At 39.8% G+C, this 24,966-nt stretch overlaps 3 protein-coding genes across 3 annotated transcripts; 1 reads left to right on the top strand and 2 right to left on the bottom strand.

The window, feature by feature from the left end:
• Positions 1-5,879: 5,879 nt before the first annotated feature.
• On the bottom strand, positions 5,880-6,775 carry LOC139478157 (uncharacterized). Its single transcript, XM_071260494.1, has 2 exons — positions 6,724-6,775; positions 5,880-6,307 (listed from the first exon to the last, which is right to left on the bottom strand). The coding sequence occupies exons 1-2, from the start codon at positions 6,773-6,775 to the stop codon at positions 5,880-5,882; spliced, it is 480 nt and encodes a 159-aa protein (XP_071116595.1).
• Positions 6,776-12,826: 6,051 nt separating this feature from the next.
• Positions 12,827-13,735, bottom strand: LOC139478160 (uncharacterized). The gene is made up of 2 exons (XM_071260498.1): positions 13,684-13,735; positions 12,827-13,254 (listed from the first exon to the last, which is right to left on the bottom strand). The coding sequence occupies exons 1-2, from the start codon at positions 13,733-13,735 to the stop codon at positions 12,827-12,829; spliced, it is 480 nt and encodes a 159-aa protein (XP_071116599.1).
• Positions 13,736-22,778: 9,043 nt separating this feature from the next.
• On the top strand, positions 22,779-23,658 carry LOC139478156 (uncharacterized). Its single transcript, XM_071260493.1, has 2 exons — positions 22,779-22,830; positions 23,231-23,658. Exons 1-2 carry the CDS (start codon positions 22,779-22,781, stop codon positions 23,656-23,658), a joined length of 480 nt encoding a protein of 159 aa, XP_071116594.1.
• The last annotated feature ends 1,308 nt before the right edge of the window (positions 23,659-24,966 follow it).

The following is a 24,966-nucleotide window of genomic DNA, read 5'->3' as shown; positions in this document are numbered from 1 at the left end:
ATCCACAAGAAGGTTATTTGTTTGCCTGCCTTAGTTCGGTCGTTGGAGCTTTTAAGTATTTGATTTATTAATTTAGGTCGGTGTTTGGTATTTTTGTTTTGGAGGGCTTGCAGTCCACTTAGGGAGTCGGTAAGTATTAGGATTTTTTTGTGGTTTTTGATTATGGAGGGCTGAGGCCATGCCCATTAGTTCTGCCGTGAATATTGATTGGTTGTTTGGGAGTCGGAAGGATTGTGTGCTTTTAGTTGGTTGTGTGGTATGGATTCCGAAACCTGTGTATTTGGAGGTCGGATCTGAGGATCCGTCCTTGTAAATGTGACACCAATTTGGCCAATTTTCGTGTATGTATGCTAGTGTGGTGGTTTTAGCTATGTTTGGGTCGGTTTGTTTATTTATTTGGCTAGCTAGTGTTGTGTCTATTTTGGGTATTTTAAGTTTAGGGGTGAAGATATTTGATTGTTTGCAGTTTTGTTTAAGATTTTTAATTTGGTGTTCATTGAGGTAGTTTGTTATTCTTTGGGAAGTAAGGGGTGTTTACGAGCTAGAGCTTGGTTTTTGGGGCTGATATTTTGGTTTATTAAGTTTTGGATGAGAGGGTTTGATTGGGACGCGGCCCAGAAATTTAAGCTTAGCTGTTCCCTGCGTAGACTTAGTGGCATTTCTCCTGTTAAGGCCTGAAGTGAAGTGTAGGAGGTGCCATGTTGGGTGCGTGTAATGAGTTTGAGGGCCTGATATTGTATTGAGTCAAGTTTTTTAGATAGAGAGTTGTTTAGGGTGTTGTATTTGGCGCAGCCGTAGTCTAGTTTTGATCTAATTAGTGATATGTAGAGAGAGAGGAGGGTATCTTTGGAGGCTCCCCAGTTAGAGCCAGTTAGGCATCTTTGGGTGTTTAGGTCTTTACTGCATTTAGTTGTTAGGTTTTGGATGTGAGCATCCCAGGTGAGATGTTCATCGAAAATAAGTCCTAAGAATTTGGTTTGTTTTTGAAATTTGATTGTTTGGTTGTTTAGCTGGAGGATTGGGGAGGCGGGTTTCATGTTTTTATGTTTTAATACTATTCCTGTTGTTTTTTCTGAGTTAAGGGAGAAGCCCCATTTGTCAGCCCATTGTTGTATTTTATGAAGAGATTTTTGGAGTAAATTTTGGGCCATTTTAATGCTTTTAGTGCGGATTCAGAGGGCTCCGTCATCCGCGAATTTCGATGTGTTTACTTTAGGGGATAGGCCCTCGAATAGATCGTTTATCATTATATTGAAGAGGGAGGGGCTGAGGATACTGCCCTGGGGAGTGCCATTTTCTAGGGGACATTGGTCCGATAGTGTTTGGTCTATACCCACGGTTATTTTACGATTGTTTAGGAAGTCCTGGATGTAGTTTATTATCTGACCTTTGAGTCCTATTTTTTGAAGTTTTTGTATTAGCCCGTCGTGCCATACCATGTCGAAAGCTTTAGATTTACAGAGTGCGGTAAGCAAGTATATATACACGTAGGAGGCAATGTTTATACAATAGAGTAGATATTGTTATGCTGGAGTAGAGAAGCCTGTTGTGTACACACAAGGGCAGTGATGATGACCATGGGTGAAGTCAGTGCCATGAACAAAGGATGAAGCCAGTAATGTAAACAACGGGATTATGGCTGATTGGGGTCTTTTGGGTCTTTTATGAGTTGATGGTAGGCCAGGGGTATGTAATAGCCTTGGCCACGGTTGATTGAGGGCTGAAGTCTTTTGATGTTGATGGCTTCTTGTAGTTTCCTGATCTTGAAGTCTTTGAGGTTGGTGGCGAGGGTTGTGACTGTAATAAAGAAGTTGTTCATCCATAAATTTCTTATCCTTACTTAGAACTCCAACTTCTAAATGCCTATCAAAGAAGTTACATGTACTCCATGTTCGTATAAGTCCAGAATACCCAACTCTAATCTTATTTGACATATCATCTCATTTATTATTATTTCTTTAAGGATGACTCAAATGCGTCGTACAACATAAAATCTAAACGAATTTTTAATCGGTAGTTTGTAAACACCAATGTTTGAATATAAATATGAGCTTATGTTTATTTGTCTGGGTTTCCTCGAATTTAATGAATATGCATTACATATTTTGTATACACAAAAACCTCCTCGGACTGAACAAGGTACATAACATTGACAGTATCTGTGTGTGCCTGGTATTATTCTTGTCAAGTTAGATAAATATGATGATATATTTCTAAAATTGTTTTTGTATTTAATAATGATTCAGAATTGAATCTCTCAAAGGGGATTCGGTTCTTGCAAATTGTCATTCCTAGCGTAATTCAAGCCTTTCAGTTTTGTTACGTATATCAAAAGAAAATTTAGTGATTAAACAGGGCCAATTTCTCAGTTTCATACACCAAAGTGAGTGAATGAGTTTGGTTTTACGCTGCTTTTAGCAATATTCCAGCAATATCAAGGCGGGGGACACCAGAAATGGGCTTCAGACATTTTACCCATTTGGAGATTCGAACCCGTGTCTTCGGCTTGACCAACGACCGCTTTAACCACAAAGCTTTACCTCCGCCCCGTTTCAAACGAGATACTTATCACAACGTAGGACACTTACAGAAAGTAGACCCCTAGGCGTGAAGCACATTCCCATTGTACTTGGCCAGGCTCCGCGAATCCCAGGTTTCTATGTTTACCCGCTTATGGAGTAGCTTACTAAGTCACAAATAGGGGCGGTCGGATAGCCTACTGGGTAAAGCGTTCTCTCGTCATGCCGAAGACCCGGGTTCGATTCCCGACATGGGACAATGTGTGAAGCCCATTTCTGGTGTCCCCCGCCGTGATATTGCTGGAATATTGCTAAAAGCGGCGTAAAACCACACTCACTCACTCACTCTCTTAGTCACACACATATGTGAGGCACACACCTCGGTCCTTTGATCCTGTTAATTAGCTAGTCATGATCAGGAATATCAGAATCTCTTTTGTTAAATACTTTTACTGGCAATGAAATATTTACCCTAGTCGCTTGGATATTAATTAATAAGCCGTAACTGTTCTTGTTTATTATATCAATTGTAATAAAAAGTAACTAAAACTAAACTACTACATATAAATAATGATTATAAACATTATACATCAAAACAAATTATTGCGAAATGGTTATGTCCTTTGATCTATTATGCATTAAACGGCTTTAAGCTACCTGGTTTGACCTCATAAATGGTTTGTTTGTAGCTTCAGATAAGGTTTTGATCTAGACACCTCTTCTCAATGTATCCGCTGCTCTGCATATTTGTTGCAACAGAAATACATATTTTGAAATTGCAGTTTCTTTCCCTTTTTCAATATTTATAATATATTTGACAACTGGGCATTTCAAAAAAAATAATGGCAAAATAATCTAATATCTAAGTACCACACCCTCTGTAATTATTGTGACAATTTATCATTAGCAGTAATTGGTATCCCTTTTTTTCTTTAAACATTTCCTCATGTCAGGAAATACATTCCCGTTTCCATAAAACGTTGTGTGACTTAACAGTGATTCGTGGTGCGGTCGGGTAGCCGAGAGGTAACAGCGTACGCTCGTCACGCCGAAGACCCGGGTTCGATTCCTGACATGGGTACAATACGTGAAGCCCATTTCTGGTTTCCCTCGCCTTGATATTGGTCGAATATTGCTAAAAGCGGCGATAAAACCACACTCACTCACTCACTCACTAATGTGATTCGTGTCTTAAGGTTCATGAATGTGTCCCTTACATATTGTATCCATGGACAGTGTACCCTTAATATGAGAGAAACGGGGATATCAATAGCACCAAGCCCATGAGTCTTTTATTCATTCTTATCTTTAGGAAAATAACTATTATTACAAAAAAATACGGTTGAAGAAACCTAGTGGTAAAGTGTTCGCCATTTCATGTCCTGCCCCATCGGTGACAACACCCATAAACACATGCAAAGGCAAGTCAAATGTGCACCTGAAAAAACAACCGTGAACATATGGTACATGTCCTTCACATGTCTACCATAAAACCTTTTGAAGGCTTTACTGAGGACTTGAAGGTTGTAACCCTGATCAAAGAACTTCCGAGCAAGAGTTGTATGTGCTGTATGGAATCTTCGTAGGCAAAACACGAAACCTTATTCTCACGATCGATATGCGTAGAAAAGTTATGTCAGCGGCTGTCACTTCATGAATGAGAAGCAGATTGGCTTAGGTGTAAAAGAGAAAAATATTTTTGACGCAGACCTTGTCCCAATGACATTATTACATATAAATAAAGCGACAAAACCCTTTCCATGTCGAAAAGAAATCTCTTCTTAAAGCGGAGTCGATTGTACAATTCCGACTATATCATGGGCATGTGAATAGTGATGATTCCAGGTGTTCGCGAAAAGGTGAGCGTACCCTGCCCCACCGAAGCACCTGTCACTAACACATGCAGAGGCATGTTGTTCACCCCAAAACATGGGAACATACCGTACAAGTCAAAATTTGGAATTGCATCAGGCATCATTTCTGTCACTGATGCGTCAAATTTGGAAATGTCCTCCACATGTCTACCATAAAACTTTATGAAAGCTTTCCTGAGGCCTTGAATGTTGTAACCTTGATCAGACAACTTCTGAGCAAGAGGTGTAGGACGCTCTTCGAAATGTTGGTAGAAATAGCATGTTCGATTGTATCTAAAAAATTGCGAAATGTAAACACCAAAGGCTGGAGCTGCCGGAACATTGCTCGACATGAAGGGAAAGTTGACTGTTGGAAAGTTATACTCACTATCACAATCTCAGGACTAGTTCTAAAATAAAAGCAAGTTCAAGTTCCTCAAAGCGACCACAGCACTACGTCAGTCAATAATATACCAGGCATCTTTGAACTTTGGTACAATACATGTTCGGTGCACTGACCTCGAGAACGACACTACTTTATTGGTAGGTCAGACTCCTTTTTTACGGATGCTGATTGTGAAATACTTGGTCGGTAGGTCGGAAAAAAATGAACAAATAAAATGCATAGTATTGGATTTTCTTTTAAAATTCATGTTAAAGTTTGATTTGGATCGGTAGGTACAAAAACAAAATCTTGGCCAGGTTTGGGACCTTACTGACAGTATAAATCTAAAATATGACAGCCGCATTTAAATGTCATTAATGGCAAAGCGATTTTAACCGTCGCCGTAGAAACCTTTATCATATTGATTACATGTATATTTGTTTCAGAATTTTCGATTTTTAAAGTCGGCGGATCCATAAACTAAACAGAACATTTAATACCTCAAAATGGGGAGGTCGAGTAGCCTAGTGGTTAAATCGTTCGCTTGTCACGCCGAAATATCGTGTTTATTAGTTTCAACGGAGTTCGGTAAATGCACTATCATGTCGCTAGATCTTCTGGTTCATCGATCACTTGATTGTCTGGTTTGTTTACAGGCCGCCGTCACATGGCAGGGGAACTGTTGTGCGGTGTTGTGCGGTGTCAGAAAATAAACAATTATTTATTTAAATTGTGTGAGTGACGGTTGCTACCGGTAGGACAAGACATGCTTACCCTTTTCGCAAAACCTCATCAGTGAGTTTCAGTGATCCATTCATATAATTTTCACCACCATTTTGTGTTTTACGTCCAATAGAATCTGTTTCGACGAATAATCAAGACTAGTTATTCTATTGCATTGACATTTTATATTTCATTATATTAATAAAGTGGTACAAAAGGTTTCCATTATTCGAAAGCATGTTTATCACATCATTTATCGAACGAAAACATTGCCAGTTGTCGTTCATAAATCAATAAAAAGGTGACGCTAAATTCATGGTCGGTCATAGTTGGGTAGTTAGTTCATATATCAATAAATAGGTGACATGAAATGGATAAATCAATATAAGAGAGTCGTGTTTACATCATCTCGCTTCCAAGAAACATCATGGTCATAGGGTCGAAGCCTCGTCCACCTCTCTGGTTGCGATTGTTCATGAGAGCCATCATGGGCCACATGTTGTCGGCGCCGTTCATCATGGCGAAAGGGAGCATCATATTGTTGGACTGCCTTGGGTTCATCATCATGCTGTACATGGCCATCCTGCGCCCGTTGTCACCCCCCATCATAAAAGGGAGATAGTTCATGGGGGACTGGGCAGCGTTGTTGGCGTGTTGATTGTTGGTGGCAGCCGTCAGGTGGTTGTTATTGAAGACATTACTGGCATGGGACAAGAGAGCGCCTGGCATCGGGCTCGGATGTTGTGCAGGTGCGAGTGATATGCCGTTGACGTTGTTGCCGAGGGGAACGCTAGATGCTGTCATTCCGGGGGCGACACTGTTCTGAGCTGAAAAAGAACATATTTCCATCATATTTTATTTAGAATACTTCAAAAGAAAACATTGAATACTGTAAAAATAAGTTTGAAACATGCTTGGACATGCATATAATTGATAAAATCTTCGTCTACAGAGTAATTATAATAATAATTTTATTATAATTCGCTGAGGTGGCAAGGACCCTGAGCTGATGATGACCCTAACCAGCCTGACTGTGCCAGAATCACCCAAACCCTCTTTTCTGCATTTTATTATTTTAATCTCTACATAATAACAACAAAAATAATAATTATGCTACTACTACTGCTGCTACTACTACTACTACTACTACTACTACTACTACTACTACTACTACTACTACTACTACTAAAGTACTGCCGATGTGACGTTAAATATTAACTCACTCACTCACTAAACTACTTACCATGAATGGTGACTGCCACAAAGGTGAAAATGACACAAACTACTGCTTTCATAATTCGTCTTTCCTGGAGAAAAAAAATTGATATGCATAGAAAGTTATAAACATAACAATAATGACTTGAAATGTGTACTTCACTACCATTACCGTTACAAAGGCAGGTAACCGTGAAGGGCTATTTTCCTACAATAAGTGGACGCGATAACTAAAATACTGTTCACATTGGCGTAAAACAAATTAACTCACTATATATACAATTTTTACTATTATTTCCTCTGGAGATAGTAGTTCAAACATTTAAAGACGTATTATATTTGGTTAGGATTACTTTATTCTGAAGCTTTATATGATACAAGGGGCGGTCGGGTAGCCTACTGGTTAAAGCGTTCGCTCGTCACGCCGAAGACCCTGGTTCGAATCCCGACATGGGTACAATGTGTGAAGCCCATTTCTGGTGTCCCCCGCCGTGAAATTGCTAGAATATTGGCGTAAAACCAAACTCACTCACTCACTCACTCACTCACTCACTATGACACAAATAGTTGACGTTTCCTTACCTTGTGCTGCTTCTGAACCAGAGCTGAAGCCAGGGATGATGTGTTGAATGTCCAGCACTGGGCCTTTTATATTCCCTGGTGTGGCAGTGGGTCGTGGTCTCCTGTCAGCAATACATTACCCTTCTACATGATGTGCATGATGTAAGTTGTCAAGTGACCATGTCTTCATGTCTTGGTTATCACATAATTCTTGTTGTATGTCGGTATAAACATGTCGCAACGATCATTTTAAACTTGCACGAAATTCATATTAAATAACAGTCTTCTCTTGATTAACTAGGCCAGTTGACAACAAAGTTTTCCTGTAGTTGTGGACAGGCTAATGAATTGAATTGCCATTGTGCTATATACTCCATGTTCGTATAAGTCCAGAATACCCAACTCTAATCTTATTTGACATATTATCTCATATAGTTTCTTTAAGGATGATTCAAATGCGTCTTACAAAATAAAATCTAAACGAATATTTAATCGGTAGTTTCTAAACACTAATGTTTGAATATGAATATGAGCTTATGTTTATTTGTCTGGGTTTCCTCAAATGTATTAATATTCATTACATATTTTGTATACACAAAAACCTCCTCGGACTGGACAAGGTACATAACATTGACAGTATCTGTGTGTGCCTGGTATTGTTCTTGTCGAGTTAGATAAATATAATGACATATTTCTAAAATTATTTTTTATATTAAATAATGAATCAGATTCAGAATTGAATCTCTCAAAAGGGGGTTTGGCTCTTGCAAATTTACATTCCGAGCATAATTCAAGCCTTTCAAATATCATTTCGTTTGTCTTGACAAGTTCTGTTACGTATATCAAAAGAAAATTTAGTGATTAAACTGGGCCAATTTCTCAGTTTCAATTTCAGTTTTAGTTTTATTGCTTTTAGCAATATTTCAGCAATATCACGGCGGTGGAAACAAGAAATGGTCTTCAGACATTTTACCCATTTGAAGATTCGCACCAGTTTCTTCGGCTTGTCCAACGACCGCTTTAACCACAAAGCTTCCCCTCCGCCCCGTTTCAAATGAGATACTTATCACAACGCATGATACTTACAGGAAGTAGACACCTAGGCGTGAAGCACATTCCCATTGTACTTGGACAGGCTCCGCGAATCCCAGGTTTCTATGTTTACCTGCTTATGGAGTAAGTTACTAAGTCACAAATAGGGGCGGTCGAATAGCCTACTGGGTAAAGCGTTCTCTCGTCACGCCAAAGACCCGGGTTCGATTCCCGACATGGGACAATGTGTGAAGCCCATTTCTGGTGTCCCCCGCCGTGATATTGCTGGAATATTGCTAAAAGCGGCGTAAAACCACACTCACTCACTCTCTTAGGCTCACACATCCGTCCTTTGATCCTGTTAATCAGCTAGTCATGATCAGGAATATCAGAATCTCTTTTGTCAAATACTTTTACTGGCAATGAAATATTTACCCTAGTCGCTTGGATATTAATTAATAAGCCGTAACTGTTCTTGTTTATTATATCAATTGTAATAAAAAGTAACTAAAACTAAACTACTACATATAAATAATGATTATAAACATTATACATCAAAACAAATTATTGCGAAATGGTTATGTCCTTTGGTCTATTATGCATAAAACGGCTTTAAGCTACCTGGCTTGACCTCATAAATGGTTTGTTGTGCTCAAATTAGAGTAAGTGAGTGAGTGAGTCTGGTTTAAGGCCGCTTTTAACAGTATTCCAGTCATATCACGGCGTGTCAGCTTAATGTTGGAGGAAAGCCCGAAGTGATGCAGGTCTCAGACGTTTACCACTTCGGTGAAACCCACGAGCACAGGTATAGTGCTGACAAATCTAGAAAAATAATAGGGGTGAACCGGGATTCTAACCCACAATCATAGGTTTCTGGCGTGCCTAAGGGACGCAACTCTGCACAGTGAATCGCAGCGCCTTTCACGACTGTGCCACCCGTGCCCCCGTTCAAGTTAGAAGTTGGATCAATCTGTGAAACAATATTTGCCATATCCCTATTATTATTACTGATTTTCAGTTATTAATATGTTGTATGCAGCTACTTTCATCTTTGAGTAGACTTTGTTGAAGTTGTTCATCCATATAGCTTATCCTTACTTTGTACTCCAACTTCTAAATGCCTCTCCAAGAAGAGCTATAAGAATCTGATAATCGACCCGTGAAGACTCGGGGTAAATAGGTCTTCAGCAACCCACGCTTGCCGTAAAAGGCGACTATGCTTGTCGTAAGAGGCGACTAACAGGATCGGGTGGTCAGACTTGCTGACTTGGTTGATGCATGTCATCTGTCCGAATTGCGTCGATCGATGCTCATGGTGTCAATCAGTGGATGGTCTGATCCAGACTCGATTATTTACAGACCGCCGCCATATGGCGGGAATATTGCTGAGTGCGTCGGTAAACAACAAAAAACAAACAAAAACAAACTCTGATAATCGAGGATGGCTATAGCTATTCGATGGTTCCAGCGTAACCACTCATAGTACTACAGCTTCAGATAAGGTTTTGATCTAGACACCTCTTCTCAATGTATCCACTGCTCTGCATATTTGTTGCAACAGAAATACATATTTTGAAATTGCAGTTTCTTTCCCTTTTTCAATATTTATAATATATTTGGCATTTAAAAAAAAATAACGGCAAAATAATCTAATATCTAAGTACCACACCCTCTGTAATTATTGTGACAATTTATCATTAGCAGTAATTGGTATCCCTTTTTTCTTTAAACATTTGCTCATGTCAGGAAATACTCTCCCGTTTCCATAAAACGTTGTGTGACTTAACAGTGATTCGGGGTGCGGTCGGGTAGCCGAGAGGTAAAAGCGTACGCTCGTCACGCCGAAGACCCGAGTTCGATTCCCGACATTGGTACAATACGTGAAGCCCATTTCTGCTTTCCCCGCCTTGATATTGGTGGAATATTGCTAAAAGCGGCGATAAAACCACACTCACTCACTCACTAATGTGATTCGTGTCTTAAGGTTCATGAATGTGTCCATTACATATTGTATCCATTGACAGTGTATCCTTATTATGAGAGAAACGGCACCAAGCAAAGGCCATGAGTCTTTTATCCACTCCTATCTTTAGGAAAATAACTTTTACTACGAATATAGCGTTGAGGAAACCTAGTGGTAAAGTGTTCGCCATTTCATGTCCTGCTCCACCGGTGACAACAGCCACAAACCAAAGCAGAGGCAAGCCAAATGTGCACCTGAAAAAACAACCGTGAACATATGGTACATGTCCTTCACATGTCTACCATAAAACCTTTTGAAGGCTTTACTGAGGACTTGAAGGTTGTAACCCTGATCAAAGAATTTCTAAGCAAGAGTTGTATGTGCTGTATGAAATCTTCGTAGGCAAAACACGAAACCTTATTCTCACGATATGCTTAGAAAAGTTATGTCAGCGGCTGTCACTTCATGAATGAGAAGCAGATTGGCTTAGGTGTAAAAGAGTAAAATATTTTTGACGCAGACCTTGTCCCAATGACATTATTACATATAAATAAAGCGAGAAAACCCTTTCCATGTCGAAAAGAAATCTCTTCTTAAAGCGGAGTCGATTGTACAATTCCGACTATATCATGCGCATGTGAATAGTGATGATTCCAGGTGTTCGCGAAAAGGTGAGCGTACCCTGCCCCACCGAAGCACCTGTCACAAACACATGCAGAGGCAAGTCAGTTGTTCACCAAAAACATGGGAACATACCGTACAAGTCAAAATTTGGAATTGCATCAGGCATCATTTTTGTCACTGGTGCGTCAAATTTGGAAATGTCCTCCACATGTCTACCATAAAACTTTATGAAAGCTTTCCTGAGGCCTTGAATGTTGTAACCTTGATCAAACAACTTCTGAGCAAGAGGTGTAGGACGCTCTTCGAAATGTAGGTAGAAATAGCATGTTCGATTGTATCTAAAAAATTGCGAAATGTAAACACCAAAGGCTGGAGCTGCCGGAACATTGCTCGACATGAAGGGAAAGTTGACTGTTGGAAAGTTATACTCACTATCACAATCTCAGGACTAGTTCTAAAATAAAAGCAAGTTCAAGTTCCTCAAAGCGACCACAGCACTACGTCAGTCAATAATATACCAGGCATCTTTGAACTTTGGTACAATACATGTTCGGTGCACTGACCTCGAGAACGACACTACTTTATTGGTAGGTCAGACTCCTTTTTTACGGATGTTGATTGTGAAATACTTGGTCGGTAGGTCGGAAAAAAATGAACAAATAAAATGCATAGTATTGGATTTTCTTTTAAAATTCATGTTAAAGTTTGATTTGGATCGGTAGGTACAAAAACAAAATCTTGGCCTGGTTTGGGACCCTACAGACAGTATAAATCTAAAATATGACAGCCGCATTTAAATGTCATTAATGGCAAAACGATTTTAACCTTTATCATATTGATAACATGTATATTCGTTGCAGAATTTTCGATTTTTAAAGTCGGCGGATCCATAAACTAAACAGAACATTTAATACCTCAAAATGGGGAGGTCGGGTAGCCTAGTGGTTAAAGCGGTCACGCCGAAGACCCACGTTCGATTCCCGTCATGGGACAATGTGTGAAGCCCATTTCTGGTGTCCCCTGCCGTTATATTGCTGGAATATTGCTGAGAGCGGCGTAAAACCATACTCACTCACTCACTCATAATATTCTACAGGGGCAGTCGGGTAGCCTAGTGGTTAAAGCGATCGCTCGTCACGCCGAAGACCCGGGTTCGATTCCCGACATGGGTACAATGTGTGAAGCCCATTTCTGGTGTCCCCCGCCGTGATATTGCTGGAATATTGCTAAAAGCGGCGTAAAACCATACTCACTCACTCACTCATAATATTCTACATCACGCATGACACAGAACTTTTTGTTGTGCCGTCAACTGGACGATGAAGAAAAGCTGACTTTCTGAATCTCTGCACTTGTACACATGCAACAGACGTAATACAAAATTAAAATATCGTGTTTATTAGTTTCAACGGAGTTCGGTAAATGCACTATCATGTCGCTAGATCTTCTGGTTCATCGATCACTTGATTGTCTGGTTTGTTTACAGGCCGCCGTCACATGGCAAGGGAACTGTTGTGCGGTGTTGTGCGGTGTCAGAAAATAAACAATTATTTATTTAAATTGTGTGAGTGGCGGTTCCTGCCGGTAGGACAAGACATGCTTACCCTTTTCGCAAAACCTCATCAGTGAGTTTCAGTGATCCATTCATAGAATTTTCACCACCATTTTGTGTTTTACGTCCAACAGAATCTGTTTCGACGAATAATCAAGACTAGTTATTCTAGTGCATTGACATTTTATATTTCATTATATTAATAAAGTGGTACAATATGTTTTCATTATTCGAAAGCATGTTTATCACATCATTTATCGAACGAAAACATTGCCAGTTGTCGTTCATAAATCAATAAAAAGGTGACGCTAAATTCATGGTCGGTCATAGTTGGGTAGTTAGGTCATATATCAATAAATAGGTGACATGAAATGGATAAACAATATAAGAGAGTCGTGTTTACATCATCTCGCTTCCAAGAAACATCATGGTCATAGGGTCGAAGCCTCGTCCACCTCTCTGGTTGCGATTGTTCATGAGAGCCATCATGGGCCACATGTTGTCGGCGCCGTTCATCATGGCGAAAGGGAGCATCATATTGTTGGACTGCCTTGGGTTCATCATCATGCTGTACATGGCCATCCTGCGCCCGTTGTCACCCCCCATCATAAAAGGGAGATAGTTCATGGGGGACTGAGCAGCGTTGTTGGCGTGTTGATTGTTGGTGGCAGCCGTCAGGTGGTTGTTATTGAAGACATTACTGGCATGGGACAAGAGAGCGCCTGGCATCAGGCTCGTATGTTGTGCAGGTGCGAGTGGTATGCCGTTGACGTTGTTGCCGAGGGGAACGCTAGATGCTGTCATTCCGGGGGCGACACTATTCTGAGCTGAAAAAGAACATATTTCCAATCATATTTTATTTAGAATACTTCAAAAGAAAACATTGAATACTGTAAAAATAAGTTTGAAACATGCTTGGACATGCATATAATTGATAAAATCTTCGTCTACAGAGTAATTATAATAATAATTTTATTATAATTCGCTGAGGGGGCAAGGACCCTGAGCTGATGATGACCCTAACCAGCCTGACTGTGCCAGAATCACCCAAACCCTCTTTGCTGCATTTTATTATTTTAATCTCTACATAATAACAACAAAAATAATAATTATGCTACTACTACTGCTGCTGCTGCTACTACTACTACTACTACTACTACTACTACTACTACTACTACTACTACTACTACTACTACTACTAAAGTACTGCCGATGTGACGTTAAATATTAACTCACTCACTCACTAAACTACTTACCATGAATGGTGACTGCCACAAAGGTGAAAATGACACAAACTACTGCTTTCATTATTCGTCTTTCCTGGAGAAAAAAAAATTGATTTGAATAGAAAGTTATAAACATAACAATAATGACTTGAAATGTGTACTTCACTACCATCACCGTTACAAAGGCAGGTAACCGTGAAGGGCTATTTTCCTACACTAAGCGGACGCGATAACTAAAATACTGTTCACATTGGCGTAAAACAAATTAACTCACTATATATACAATTTTTACTATTATTTCCTCTGGAGATAGTAGTTCAAACATTTAAAGACGTATTATATTTGGTTAGGATTACTTTATTCTGAAGCTTTATATGATACAAGGGGCGGTCGGGTAGCCTACTGGTTAAAGCGTTCGCTCGTCACGCCGAAGACCCTGGTTCGAATCCCGACATGGGTACAATGTGTGAAGCCCATTTCTGGTGTCCCCCGCCGTGATATTGCTGGAATATTGGCGTAAAACCAAACTCACTCACTCACTCACTATGACACAAATAGTTGACGTTTCCTTACCTTGTGCTGCTTCTGAACCAGAGCTGAAGCCAGGGATGATGTGTTGAATGTCCAGCACTGGGCCTTTTATATTCCCTGGTGTGGCAGTGGGTCGTGGTCTCCTGTCAGCAATACATTACCCTTCTACATGATGTGCATGATGTAAGTTGTCAAGTGACCATGTCTTCATGTCTTGGTTATCACATATTTCTTGTTGCATGTCGGTATAAACATGTCGCAACGATCATTTTAAACTTGCACGAAATTCATATTAAATAACAGTCTTCTCTTGATTAACTAGGCCAGTTGACAACAAAGTTTTCCTGTAGTTGTGGACAGGCTAATGAATTGAATTGCCATTGTGCTATATACTCCATGTTCGTATAAGTCCAGAATACCCAACTCTAATCTTATTTGACATATTATCTCATATAGTTTCTTTAAGGATGACTCAAATGCGTCTTACAAAATAAAATCTAAACGAATATTTAATCGGTAGTTTCTAAACACTAATGTTTGAATATGAATATGAGCTTATGTTTATTTGTCTGGGTTTCCTCAAATGTATTAATATTCATTACATATTTTATATACAAAAAAACCTCCTCGGACTGGACAAGGTACATAACATTGACAGTATCTGTGTGTGCCTGGTATTGTTCTTGTCGAGTTAGATAAATATAATGACATATTTCTATAATTATTTTTTATATTAAATAATGAATCAGATTCAGAATTGAATCTCTCAAAAGGGGGTTTGGCTCTTGCAAATTTACATTCCGAGCATAATTCAAGCCTTTCAAATATCATTTCGTTTGTCTGGACAAGTTCTGTTACGTATATCAAAAGAAAATTTAGTGATTAAACTGGGCCAATTTCTCAGTTTCAATTTCAGTTTTAGTTTTATTGCTTTTAGCAATATTTCAGCAATATCACGGCGGTGGAAACAAGAAATGGTCTTCAGACATTTTACCCATTTGGAGATTCGAACCAGTGTCTTCGGCTTGTCCAACGACCGCTTTAACCACAAAGCTTCACCTCCGCCCCGTTTCAAATGAGATACTTATCACAACGCATGATACTTACAGGAAGTAGACACCTAGGCATGGAGCACATTCCCATTGTACTTGGACAGGCTCCGCGAATCCCAGGTTTCTATGTTTACCTGCTTATGGAGTAAGTTACTAAGTCACAAATAGGGGCGGTCGGATAGCCTACTGGGTAAAGCGTTCTCTCGTCACGCCAAAGACCCGGGTTCGATTCCCGACATGGGACAATGTGTGAAGCCCATTTCTGGTGTCCCCCGCCGTGATATTGCTGGAATATTGCTAAAAGCGGCGTAAAACCACACTCACTCACTCTCTTAGTCTCACACACACATGTGGGGCACACACATCGGTCCTTTGATCCTGTTAATTAGCTAGTCATGATCAGGAATATCAGAATCTCTATTGTTAAATACTTTTACTGGCAATGCAATATTTACCCTAGACGCTTGGATATTAATTAATAAGCCGTAACTGTTCTTATGTATGTTATCAATTGTAATAAAAAGTAACTAAAAAATAAACTACTACATATAAATAATGATTATAAACATTATACATCAAAACAAATTATTGCGAAATGGTTATGTCCTTTGATCTATTATGCATTTAAACGGCTTTAAGCTACCTGGTTTGACCTCATAAATGGTTTGTTGTGTTCAAGTTAGAGTGAGTGAGTACGTGAGTCTGGTTTAAGGCCGCTTTTAACAGTATTCCAGTCATATCACGGCGTGTCAGCTCAATGTTGGAGGAAAGCCCGAAGTGATGCAGGTCTCAGACGTTTACCACTTCGGTGAAACCCACGAGCACAGGTATGGTGCTGACAAATCTAGAAACATAATAGGGGCGAACCGGGATTCGAACCCACAATCATAGGTTTCTGGCGTGCCTAAGGGACGCAACTCTGCACAGCGAATCGCAGCGCCTTTCACGACTGGGCCACCCGTGCCCCCGTTCAAGTTAGAAGTTGGATCAATCTGTGAAACAATATTTGCCATATCCCTATTATTATTACTGATTTTCAGTTATTAATATGTTGTATGCAACTACTTTCATCTTTGAGTAGACTTTGTTGAAGTTGTTCATCCATATAGCAGAATAGGTCTTCAGCAACCCACGCTTGCCGTAAAAGGCGACTACGCTTGTCGTAAGAGGCGACTAACAGGATCGGGTGGTCAGGCTCGCTGACTTGGTTGATGCATGTCATCTGTCCGAATTGCGTGGATCGATGCTCATGATGTCAATCACTGGATTGTCTGGTCCAGACTCGATTATTTACAGACAGCCGCCATATGGCGGGAATATTGCTGAGTGCTGAGTTAAACAACAAAAAACAAACAAAAACAAACTCTGATAATCGAGGATGGCTATAGCTATTCGATGGTTCCAGCGTAACCACTCATAGTACTACAGCTTCAGATAAGGTTTTGATCTAGACACCTCTTCTCAATGTATCCGCTGCTCTGCATATTTGTTGCAACAGAAATACATATTTTGAAATTGCAGTTTCTTTCCCTTTTTCAATATTTATAATATATTTGACTACTGGGCATTTCAAAAAAAAAAATAACGGCAAAATAATCTAATATCTAAGTACCACACCCTCTGTAATTATTGTGACAATTTATCATTAGCAGTAATTGGTATCCCTTTTTTCTTTAAACATTTGCTCATGTCAGGAAATACACTCCCGTTTCCATAAAACGTTGTGTCATCACCGCGACTTAACAGTGATTCGCGGGGCGGTCGGAGAGGTTAAAGCGTACGTTCGTCACGCCGAAGACCCGGGTTCGATTCCCGACATGGGTACAATACGTGAAGCCCATTTCTGCTTTCCCCGCCTTGATATTGGTGGAATATTGCTAAAAGCGGCGATAAAACCACACTCACTCACTCACTCACTAATGTGATTCGTGTCTTAAGGTTCATGAATGTGTCCCTTACATATTGTATCCATGGACAGTGTACCCTTAATATGAGAGAAACGGGGATATCAATAGCACCAAGCCCATGAGTCTTTTATTCATTCTTATCTTTAGGAAAATAACTATTATTACGAAAATAGCGTTGAAGAAACCTAGTGGTAAAGTGTTCGCCATTTCATGTCCTGCTCCACCGGTGACAACAGCCAATAAACACATGTAAAGGCAAGTCAAATGTGCACCTGAAAAAACAACCGTGAACATATGGTACATGTCCTTCACATGTCTACCATAAAACCTTTTGAAGGCTTTACTGAGGACTTGAAGGTTGTAACCCTGATCAAAGAACTTCTGAGCAAGAGTTGTATGTGCTGTATGAAATCTTCGTAGGCAAAACACGAAACCTTATTCTCACGATATGTATAATTGAAAAGTTATGTCAGCGGCCGTCACTTCATGAATGAGAAAACCCGTGAAGATTCCGGGGTAGAATAGGTCTTCAGCAACCCATGCTTGTCGTAAAAGGCGACTAACGGGATCGGGTGGTCAGGCTCGCTGACTTGCTTGATACATGTCATCGGTCCCAATTGCGTGGATCGATGCTCATGATATCAATCACTGGATTGTCCGGTCCAGACTCGATTATTTACAGACCGCCGTCATATAGCTGGAATATTGCTGAGTGCGGCGTTAAACAACAAACCAAAACCATGAATGAGAAGCAGTTTGCATGCTGCTTCGATAGCATGAGACTGGTGGTATTTCAACACAAGATCGGCTTAGGTGTGAAAGAGAAAAATATTTTTGACGCGGACCATGTCCCAATGACATGATTATATATAACCCTTTCCATGTCCAATAGAAATCTCTTCTTAGAGCAGAGTCGATTGTACAATTCCGACTATATCATGCGCATGTGAATAGTGATGATTCCAGGTGTTCGCGAAAAGGTGAGCGTACCCTGCCCATCGAGGAACCTGTCACTAACACATGCAGAGGCAAGTCAGTTGTTCACCAAAAACATGGGAACATACCGTACAAGTCAAAATTGGGACTTGCATCAGGCATCATTTTTGTCACAGATGCGTCAAATTTGGAAATGTCCTCCACATGTCTACCATAAAATTTTATGAAAGCTTTCCTGAGGCCTTGAATGTTGTAACCTTGATCAAACAACTTCTGAGCAAGAGGTGTAGGACGCTCTTCGAAATGTTGGTAGAAATAGCATGTTCGATTGTATCTCAAAAGTTGCGAAATGTAAACACCAAAGGCTGCAGCTGCCGAAATATTGCTCGACATGAAGGGAAAGTTGACTGTTGGAAAGTTATACTCACTATCACAATCTCAGGACCAGTTCTACAATAAAAGCAAGTTCAAGTTCCTCAAAGCGACCACAGCACTACGCCAGTCTTCACTCATGAACACTAGGCTTATTTCGCTAACTATTTAATACAACGTGCAGCAATGGAGTAGTGATGTTGCATGAAGTCGCTGAAACCGTGTAACCTCAGAATCCGCCGCATAAACTTCGAATATTGTTATAACGTGACGGCCATTTTTGAAGGCACATTATTCTGTGTTTAACAGATATTATGGATACATCTTGATTTGAAGACAAAAACAAACGTAAACAATTTGAACAGTCAAGGACGTTGGCATTACGAGGTTCATATAATAATGACAAGGCTATTTGTATAACGCAAACCACTGAGGGACATGCTCACTGTGCAAAGTCAGCATATGTACATATATACAACAGAGTGGGGACAGTAAGATAGTAATATTATACACATTCAGTTGTAGCGTTCACAACGGTATTTTTGAAGTCCAGACTTAAACACAGTGATGCCAGGTGCACTTTTAAGGCTGAAGGGAAGGGAGTTCCATATCAATGGTATATCAGGCATCTTTGAACTTTGGTACAATACATGGTTCGGTGCACTGACCTCGAGAACGACACTACTTTATTGGTAGGTCAGACTCCTTTTTTACGGATGTTGATTGTGAAATACTTGGTCGGTAGGTCGGCACATAATAAACAAATAAAATGCATAGTATTGGATTTTCTTTTAAAATTCATGTTAAAGTGTGATTTGGATCGGTAGGTACAAAAATAATAATCTTGGCCTGGTTTGGGACCTTACAGATACGACAGCCGCATTTAATTGTCATTAATGGCAAAGCGATTTGAACCTACGTCGGTAGAAACCTTTATCATACTGATTACATGGATATTTGTTTCAGAATTTTAGATTTTTAAAGTCGGCGGATCCATAAACTAAACAGAACATGTAATACCTCAAAGTATTCTGGGGCAGTCGGGTAGCCTAGTGGTTAAATCGTTCGCTCGTCATGCCGAAGACCCCCGTTTGATTCCCTACATGTCTACAATGTGTGAAGCTCATTTCTGGTGTCCACCGCCGTGATATTGCTAGAAAATTGCTGAGAGCGGCGTAAAACCATACTCATTCACTCACTCATAATATTCTTCATCACGCATGACACAGAACTTTTTGTTGTATCGTCAACTGGACGATGAAGAAAAGCTGACTTTCTGAATCTCTGCACTTGTACACATGCAACAGACGTAATGCAAAATTAAAATATCATGTTTATTAGTTTCAACGGAGTTCGGTAAATGCACTGTTCTTGTGCGGTGTCAATAGAATCTGTTTCGACGAATAATCAAGACTAGTTTTTCTATTGCATTGACATTTTATATTTCATTATATTAATAAAGTGGTACAAAAGGTTTTCATCATTTCAAAGCATGTTTATTACATCATTTCTAGAAGGAAAACATTGCCAGTTGTCGTTCATATATCAATAAAAAGGTGACGTTAAATTCTCGGTCAGTCAAAGTTGGGGAGCTTGTTCATACATCAATAAATAGGTGACATGAAATGGATAAATCTATATAAGAGAGTCGTGTTTACATCATCTCGCCTCCAAGAAACATCCAGGCATTGTCCATTGTACCTTTTTGACTATATATGATAAGCATAATAATATTTATGAATCACTATCAATCAGTGATGATAACAGGTGTTCGCGAAATGGTGTTGCCCCACCAGTAGCACCCGTCACAAACACATGCAAAGGCAACCCAATTATTCACCTGAAAAAAACCCATGGGAACATATTGTTGCGTGTCGATTCCCAAATTGAAACAATATGTTAACCCAGAAATCTGTCCTAAGAGAATGTAGTGTGAAACCAACAAGCAACCAACATACAGTATACAATCAACACTTGAATTACACAATTAACTAGGTTAACAAATCAATACAAGTTACAGCACAGCAATTACAATGGCAATACACAATATATAGGTAGTACACTATTCAATGGCAGTATAAAATGTGAGTGAGTGTGTATGATTTTATGCCGCTTTTAGCAATATTCCAGCAAAATCACGGCGGGAGACAACAGGAATGGGCTTCACACATTGTACCCATGTCGGGATCAAACCCGGGTATTCGGCGTGACGAGCGAAAGCTTCAACCACTAGGCTACCCGGCCGACCCATTTCGTATGAGTAAGTAAGTGAATATGGTTTTACGCCGCTTTTAGCACCGTGTGCAAAATACGCATCAGTCTGAATGCGCACGTTAAATCTCCAAAGTAAGCAAGTAAGTAAGCTTTTAGCAATATTCCAGCAAAATCACGGCGGGAGACACCAGAAATGGGCTTCGTACATTGTACCCATGTGGGGAATCGAGTCCGGGTCTTCGGCGTGACAAGCAAACGCTTTAACAACTAGGCTACCCGACCACCCCCAGTATAAAATGTGAGAGCAGCAGAAATGACAATGACAAGAATAATGATTACCACGCGGCAACAGTGGTCAAACTTCAAAGATAGGCCTTGGCTGAACACTAGGGTGATGTAATGTCTTGATGTAATGTCAGATGAAATGTGAGATGAGACAGGCACGCATCCGCTCCACTTATATAGTCTAACTACCTTCCAGCACTTTCCACACAGTGCTAGACCAGTCCTGTGTCCCTAAAAATCACAGATTGTTCCATATCTTTCTATACCGCTTGACATCCATTCACGCCATTCCGGAAGTTTACAGGTAGTTTGAGCATCTATATATGACAACTTCCTCATCACTGTTTACATTAAATGGTACTAAATTCCTGCATCAGACATACGTTTTGTCACTGATACGTCAAATTTGGAAATGTCCTCCACATATCTACCATAAACTTTTTGAAAGCTTTACTGGGGTATTTAATGTTTTAACCTTGATCAAACTTCTGAGTAAGAGTTGTATAACGCTCTTTGAATCTTGGTATAAAGAGCATGCTGGATTGTACCTCAAAAGTTGTGAAATGTAGACACCAAGGACTGACATGAAGGGAAAATTGAAGTCATCCATCTTGTCAAAGGGAAAAATGCATGTCAAGTGTTCACCTGAACAAGACAGGGAACTTATGGTACAAAAAGTCAAACTAGAGAAATCTAAGCACAATAGAGGACATTAAACCCTTTCGTTTGTGAAAACGACATCAAGTTCAATGAAACCAATGTTATATTTGGGATTACACTTTCTACCTACAAATAATAATACTGTGTTGGTTGAGTCCAATCAGGGAATCGAACCAACACTGTCAGAGAAAGGCACCTAATCGCCAACAAAGTTAGCGATCTAACCAACTCAGCCACCGAGGCTGGAAGTGCGACTACTGGAAGTCTAGACCACGTACTCTGTGTACCCCTCTGACAAGTTGTTGGACATCAGGTTCCTAAACCAAATTTTAACGTTGGCGCATCGTAGACAGATTAAGACGAATATATGTACAATTGATGCAACGCAACAATTAACTATTTGTAAGTAATTGCTCTCGAGTGAACTCTTATGCAAATAAAACTTAACATGATTATTATATTATTATATATTCAATCATTGATAGCGACGTTAAAAGATATGGCAGCTCGGACGTGGAACGATCTAGAGTTATTCCATAGGAAGTTATTATTCAAAACTGCTGTGTAGATTTAAACTGATGCATGCAACATATCATCAGGGTATACGGCAAGACATATGTGATAACCACGGACAAGGTCACTTGACGGACATAAAACAAGAATTATGTGATAACCAAGTCATGAAGACATGGTCACTTGACAACTTACATCATGCACATCATGTAGAAGGGTAATGTATTGCTGACGGAATACCACGACCCACTGCCACACCAGGGGATATAAAATGCCCAGTGCCGGATATTCAGCACATCATCCCTGGCTTCAGCTCTGGTTCAGAAGCAGCACAAGGTAACAAAACGTCAACTATTTGTATCATATATAGCTTCAGAATAAAGTTATCCTGACCAAATATAATACGTCTTTAAATGTTTGAACTACTATCTCCAGAGGAAGTAAAAGTAAAAATTGTATTTATAGTGAGTTAATTTGTTTTACGCCAATGTGAACAGTATTTTAGTTATCGCGTCCACTTATTGTAGGAGGAAAGCCCTTCACGGTTACCTGCCTTTGTAACGGTAATGGTAGTGAAGTACACATTTCAAGTCATTTTTGTTATGTTTATAACTTTCTATTCATATTATTTTTTATTCTCCAGGAAAGACGAATAATGAAAGCAGTAGTTTGTGTCATTTTCGCCTTCGTGGCAGTCACCATTCATGGTAAGTAGTTTAGTGAGTGAATTAATATTTAACGTCACATCGGCAGTACTTTAGTAGAAGTAGAAGTAGTAGTAGTAGTAGTAGTAGTAGCAGTAGTAGTAGTAGTAGTAGTAGCATAATTATTATTATTGTTGCTATTATGTAGAGATTAAAATAAAAAAATGCAGAAAAGAGGGTTTGGGTGATTCTGGTACAGTCAGGCTGGTTAGGGTCATCATCAGCTCAGGGTCCTTGCCCCTCAGCGAATAATGATAAAATTATTTTTATTATTACTCTGTAGGCGAAGATTTTATCAATTATATGCATGTCCAAGCATGTTTCAAACTTATTTTTACAGTATTCAATGTTTTCTTTTGAAGTATTCTAAATGAAATATGATTGGAAATATGTTCTTTTTCAGCTCAGAATAGTGTCGCCCCCGGAATGACAGCATCTAGCATTCCACTCGGCAACAACGTCAACGGCATATCACTCGCACCTGCACAACATCCGAGCCCGATGCCAGGCGCTCTCTTGTCCCATGCCAGTAATGTCTTTAATAACATCCACCCGACGGCTGCCACCAACAATCAACACGCCAACAACGCTGCCCAGTCCCCCATGAACTATCTCCCTTTTATGATGGGGGGTGACAACGGGCGCAGGATGGCCATGTACAGCATGATGATGAACCCAAGGCAGTCCAACAATATGATGCTCCCTTTCGCCATGATGAACGGCGCCGACAACATGTGGCCCATGATGGCTCTCATGAACAATCGCAACCAGAGAGGTGGACGAGGCTTCGACCCTATGACCATGATGTTTCTTGGAAGCGAGATGATGTAAACGCGACTCTCTTATATAGATTTATCCATTTCATGTCACCTATTTATTGATGTATGAACAAGCTTCCCAACTTTGACCGACCGTGAATTTAACGTCACCTTTTTATTGATACATGAACGACAACTGGCAATGTTTTCCTTCTAGAAATGATGTAATAAACATGCTTTGAATGAAAACCTTTTGTACCACTTTATTAATATAATGAAATATAAAATGTCAATGCAATAGAATAACTAGTCTTGATTATTCGTCGAAACAGATTTTATTGACATCGCACAACACCGCACAACAGTTCCCCTGCCATGTGACGGCGGCCTGTAAACAAACCAGACAATCAAGTGATCGATGAACCAGAAGATCTAGTGACATGATAGTGCATTTACCGAACTCCGTTGAAACTAAAAAACACGATATTTTAATTTTGCATTACGTCTGTTGCATGTGTACAAGTGCAGAGATTCAGAAAGTCAGCTTTTCTTCATCGTCCAGTTGACGATACAACAAAAAGTTCTGTGTCATGCGTGATGAAGAATATTATGAGTGAGTGAATGAGTATGGTTTTACGCCGCTCTCAGCAATATTCTAGCAATATCACGGCGGTGGACACCAGAAATGAGCTTCACACATTGTAGACATGTAGGGAATCGAACGTGGGTCTTCGGCATGACGAGCGAACGATTTAACCACTAGGCTACCCGACTGCCCCAGAATACTTTGAGGTATTACATGTTCTGTTTAGTTCATGGATCCGCCGACTTTAAAAATCGAAAATTCTGAAACAAATATCCATGTAATCAGTATGATAAAGGTTGCTACCGACGTAGGTTCAAATCGCTTTGCCATTAATGACAATTAAAATGCGGCTGTCGTATTTTAGATTAACACTGTCTGTAAGGTCCCAAACCAGGCCAAGATTATTATTTTTGTACCTACCGATCCAAATCAAACTTTAACATGAATTTTAAAAGAAAATCCAATACTATGCATTTTATTTGTTTATTATGTGCCGACCTACCGACCAAGTATTTCACAATCAACATCCGTAAAAAAGGAGTCTGACCTACCAATAAAGTAGTGTCGTTCTCGAGGTCAGTGCACCGAACCATGTATTGTACCAAAGTTCACAGGTGCCTGGTATATGGAACTCTCTTCCGTTAGCCGTAAAAGTGCACCTGGCATCACTGTGTTTAAGTCTGGACTTCAAACATACCTTTGTGAACGCTACAATTGAATGTGTATAATATTACTATCTTACTGTCCCCACTCTGTTGTATATATGTACATATGCTGACTTTGCACAGTGAGCAT

This window comes from Haliotis cracherodii, unplaced genomic scaffold, assembly GCF_022045235.1.
Source record: "Haliotis cracherodii isolate W230 unplaced genomic scaffold, xgHalCrac1.p SCAF_4, whole genome shotgun sequence".
NCBI lineage: Eukaryota > Metazoa > Mollusca > Gastropoda > Lepetellida > Haliotidae > Haliotis > Haliotis cracherodii.
This window is presented reverse-complemented; position numbering and strand designations above follow the sequence as displayed.

What these genes read in the sequence shown, in the direction of transcription:
- LOC139478156 (XM_071260493.1), top strand. Translation starts at nt 22,779, where the DNA reads ATGAAAGCAGTAGTTTGTGTCATTTTCGCCTTCGTGGCAGTCACCATT. An exon ending in CGTGGCAGTCACCATTCATG is followed by an intron (nt 22,831 to 23,230) that starts GTAAGTAGTTTA and finishes GTTCTTTTTCAG; the next exon opens with CTCAGAATAGTGTCGCCCCC.
- LOC139478160 (XM_071260498.1), bottom strand. Translation starts at nt 13,735, where the DNA reads ATGAAAGCAGTAGTTTGTGTCATTTTCACCTTTGTGGCAGTCACCATT. An exon ending in TGTGGCAGTCACCATTCATG is followed by an intron (nt 13,255 to 13,683) that starts GTAAGTAGTTTA and finishes GTTCTTTTTCAG; the next exon opens with CTCAGAATAGTGTCGCCCCC.
- LOC139478157 (XM_071260494.1), bottom strand. Translation starts at nt 6,775, where the DNA reads ATGAAAGCAGTAGTTTGTGTCATTTTCACCTTTGTGGCAGTCACCATT. An exon ending in TGTGGCAGTCACCATTCATG is followed by an intron (nt 6,308 to 6,723) that starts GTAAGTAGTTTA and finishes GTTCTTTTTCAG; the next exon opens with CTCAGAACAGTGTCGCCCCC.